We start from the raw sequence: 4,027 nt of genomic DNA on the forward strand, positions 1-4,027 counted from the left end.
CGCCCTGACCGCTGCGAGCGGGAGATGCTGGATAAACTTTGAAATATCGCCCCATTGGCGATGGCGAGTCCGCTGGAAACCAGCGATGGGCAAATCGTTAACGGCAGTGACGCCAAAGCCTTGGTGCTGCTGTCCTTCTGAGGAACCTTCCCAGCACTGCTGTGGCAGCAGGGAGCTGGCTAATGAGCAAAGCCATCCCCGGTAGGTTTAGTTACGTCCTTCGATAACGAGGTTATGCCCTAAACAAGCAGCAGCCACGCCTCCCTCCACCCCTCTCCTAATCAGTGTTGGAGAACTCAGCCAAAACAGCAAGCGGGGGGACCCCAACAAAGCCTCTGCTGCTAAAGGGCTTCAGGGATGCTGAGCCCAAGGGACCATCCATGCCCAGGGACTGGGGACCCTTGCCCAAGAGAGAGGGGTGAAACCACAAAACAGGCCCTCCCAGGGGAGAGCCAAGCTGTCCCAAGCGGTACAGAGGCCCCCCACACCTCACGACACCCGTGAGAGGGATGTCTCACGTGCCAGCGGGGAAGAGCTGCCAGCCAGCGCGCCCAGCTTTGGGTACAACGCTCAGGACTCCCATCCGAAACGCAGCCCCGGCATCGCACGGTGGTTAGATGTCACGGAGCACGGATGCTGCCGGACCCAAGGTCTCTCCTACTCCTTTGAGTGCTGCTTCCTCTCGGCGAGCCCTCCTCCTCCTTTCCCTCCCCTTTTTTCCCCCTAAACGCCAAAAAAATCAGGACTTGCTCTAGTGAGCTGTGACCAGCCTGGACATAATGACGGCTATTCAATAAAGTCGAATGCAAACAAAATGATTAAGCCCATGATTAATGATTAAGAGGCAGGAACGTCTAAGCCAGCTGAAAGCCTGCCCAGCACTCAGCAGCAGCGGGCTGTCCCCCCTGCCTGGGAGCGGGGAGGAGGGATCACGCAGGATCCGGCCAACGCACAGCCTTTGGCTCAAGGTCCCGAAAAGGGACTCCCCCACCAGCTTGGTGGCCCCGAACAAAGCTTTCCCCTCATGCACAAGAGCCCTGTGGGCCAGTCACGTGCCAGACACGGGGTGATGCAAAGCGGTGGGAAACCGCAGTGGGTTGTCGCATGTCCTAGTTGGAAGTTGGGAGCTGCATCTTCTGCTGGAAACTGGTCCACAGCAAGGGCAAGCCTAACTGCTTCCTCTTCTTGTGTGGGTATTGAACAGCGTAAAGATAGGACGTGTACTGGAGCTCCGGCATAACCATTTTCTCGCAGGTTCTGAGAGTACTGTTGTCCAAGCCTTGTTTGAGGTTGTACCCAAGGATATTTGCAGCCCCTGACTGGAAAGGTAGGAGAGCTTTGTTCTTGATGTGATCCTTCCCCACTGCCTCCTGGTCCAAGAGACAGGTCTCCATGAGCTCCTTCTGTCTCGTTCGCAGGTGATTCACTTCTTCCTCCAGCTCCTCGAGTCCAATGGTCTCCTCAATTCTCCTCCAGAAGCTCTGGTTGAAGTGCAGGTAGAGCTTCCAGTCCAGCGAGCACCACGTTTTAATCCGCTCCTGGCTTTCTGGAGTCAAGGTCTGGACAGTGTCCTGGCTTCTGGAATTGAGCTTGAAGTAAATCACGTCATCCAGATCCCAGCACAAAGTGTGCTTCAAGAGGATCATGGACTCGTCAAAGTAGTCTGCTATCAAGATCAGGTGGAAGTTCTGTTCGATCTCCTTCAAGACGTCCTGGATGTACTTTTCGTTGTCCTCTGCATTGTTATCATAGCCAAAGTCAAACCACATGATATTCCTGGCGTAGATGTTTCTCTTGTAATCTGCCGGATGGTAATACTTCATGGGTGACGCCAGGTACTCGTTCACGTCCTTGGAGACCCTGAAGGCAGGGACGCTGTCCTTGTAGTAGATGTAGGAAGACTCCAGAAGAGGAATGGGGTTCCTCAGGATGGAGAAGTAGAAGGTGTTTGCTGCCATCACCTTTTGCACCTATTTGTGGGGAGGAAGAAGACAGACTGTTAGTCTGGAGGCACTGCTTGTTCAACCAGATTTCTCTGCAGGTGTCGTGGCTCTTTCTTACCTCCAAGGGGTTAAACCGCAGGTGGTTGCACATGATGTTGTAGTTTTGTCCTGTGGTTTCAAATTCCTCCACAAAGTGGGCCAGGAAGGTCTTCGGGTAGCCCAGATGAAGGAGCTGGTCAGCTGGGAGGGCAACGGTGAGGTTGTACCTCTCCGCGAACCTGAACATGATGTTCAGGACGGTGCTGCTGGCCGTCTTGTGGGTCTTGAGGAACATGACGTTAGTCCTGGCACGGCAAGGCGTGGAAGGTATCAGCAGCTCCTTGTAGCTCTTTGAGATTCTGTAGGAAGGCAACAGATGGGGAAAACAGCCTCTCCGGTGCCATACCCCATCTCTGAGACCTGGCAGAGCCAAACCCAAGCAGGTTCTCCTTTGGATACCACACCTGCAGCCGGTGCATGGCACCAACCCGAACAAGCCCCATCCCTCAGGCGTAGACGTTGGACAATTTTCTGCTTCTCCAGGTCCTCAATTACCCACAGGCTTCAGCTTAATCCACTTTTCTTTTGCCATACGGCTGATTTTGCCCCGAAGAGCTGCACATAGGCTAATTTGATCCCTTGCCTGCCCAAATGTGGATCTAGACCCTAACTTTGGGCCGCTGCCCTCCCAGTATTAGCCTAAACCTCACGAGAGTCAAATCAAGTGTCACAGGTCAGATCCTTGCTGCCCTGGGCAGACGAAGTCATGCAACCTCGCTTCTGCTTTACTTACACGTAATTTTTATTCTTCACGTGGAAGAATCCCGACAGGAAGATGAGTCCCAGGCAAAGGCTGAAAACGACGAAACATTTGATATGCCTGGAAAGAAAGAAGGGTGTCAGCGGCTTTTTATCTGATAGTCCTTCCCCGAACGCAAACCACCAAACTTCGCATACTGCCCTCGAGAAGTTTTATCACCGGGAATACAATTTTAGGTCTCCGTGGTGCCGGCCACCTTTGGGTCCCCAGCTGTGTCAGCAGCTCTGGCGTCGGAGGCAGGAGAGTGAGAAATTGCACCTTCACTAACGTTGGCCTTTGGCGAGACACAGCCTACTTCGGGCAGAGCCTAAGCTCTTCTGCCAGCCTCCCGCTCTGCTGCCTTTTATTTTGCTTTTCTTTCGGTTTTCTGGGGCTTTAGAGCTTATTCACTATTCAAACTTCTAATTTATTCACCAGAAAATGAGCCCTTTGTAGGGGTATAAGGATTTCCCTGGTAAGAAATCTGAGCAGCTCCTGTAATCACAACACTCCAGAAGATGGGGATCTCCAAGAAACACTAAACTGAATTTTTTTCAATAGGGCTGAGATTTTTCAATACAGAAAACCGATTAACAACCCGACAGCACCTGTAGCGGACTAATTCCGCCCTGCTTTCAAACAAGAGGATTGCTTCCCCACCGCCACAGCTCCTTCTCCCAGCCCAGCTCTCGTGCTCGGCCTCACCCAGGTCTCCCTCTCACCAGATCTCACTTTGGCTAGACTTTAAAATTCCTGATCTCAGAGGCGGCCCTTTGGACCAAGCGCCTCATCCACCCATCCTTTGTCTGGATAACAACGAGGGGTGAGTCTTTTGCAGCGCTAATTAGGTAACCACGATGTATCATCACCAGTGCGGTCTAGCTAGGACACGTAGAGGATCTTCTGAAGGTTTCATGGCCACCAAAAAGGAACTTCTCATCACCAAGCTTGATCTGACTTCTCTGATCCTAAAAGCTTTTATAACTCAGTGTGAATTCCACGTTTTCAGCCACCATGTCCAAAATGCAGCAGACCTGACTTGGGCTTTAAGTTGTTTTGAGAAGATACAGTCCCACCGACGGCATGGGATGGTCACACTCCTGGTTCCCGTTCTCCGAAGTGAGTGAGGAAGGCTGCCCGCTCTGAGGGTTGATGGGGGCACGTGGCTTGCTGCGGGCTGGACCTGGCAGTCCTTTCTACTCTCCTTCTGGTCAAGGGGTCCTCACACATGGTCCTGCTGCACAGG

At 52.7% G+C, this 4,027-nt stretch overlaps 1 protein-coding gene across 1 annotated transcript; it reads right to left on the reverse strand.

Annotated features, from left to right (window-relative positions):
- Positions 1-1,109: 1,109 nt before the first annotated feature.
- Positions 1,110-2,858, reverse strand: GAL3ST2 (galactose-3-O-sulfotransferase 2). The gene is made up of 3 exons (XM_009703625.1): positions 2,776-2,858; positions 2,062-2,341; positions 1,110-1,970 (listed from the first exon to the last, which is right to left on the reverse strand). The coding sequence occupies exons 2-3, from the start codon at positions 2,275-2,277 to the stop codon at positions 1,110-1,112; spliced, it is 1,077 nt and encodes a 358-aa protein (XP_009701927.1). The 5' UTR covers positions 2,278-2,341; positions 2,776-2,858.
- Positions 2,859-4,027: the final 1,169 nt, after the last annotated feature.

The sequence above is a fragment of the Cariama cristata genome, unplaced genomic scaffold (genome assembly GCF_000690535.1).
Source record: "Cariama cristata isolate BGI_N322 unplaced genomic scaffold, ASM69053v1 scaffold32307, whole genome shotgun sequence".
Classification (NCBI taxonomy): Eukaryota; Metazoa; Chordata; class Aves; order Cariamiformes; family Cariamidae; genus Cariama; species Cariama cristata.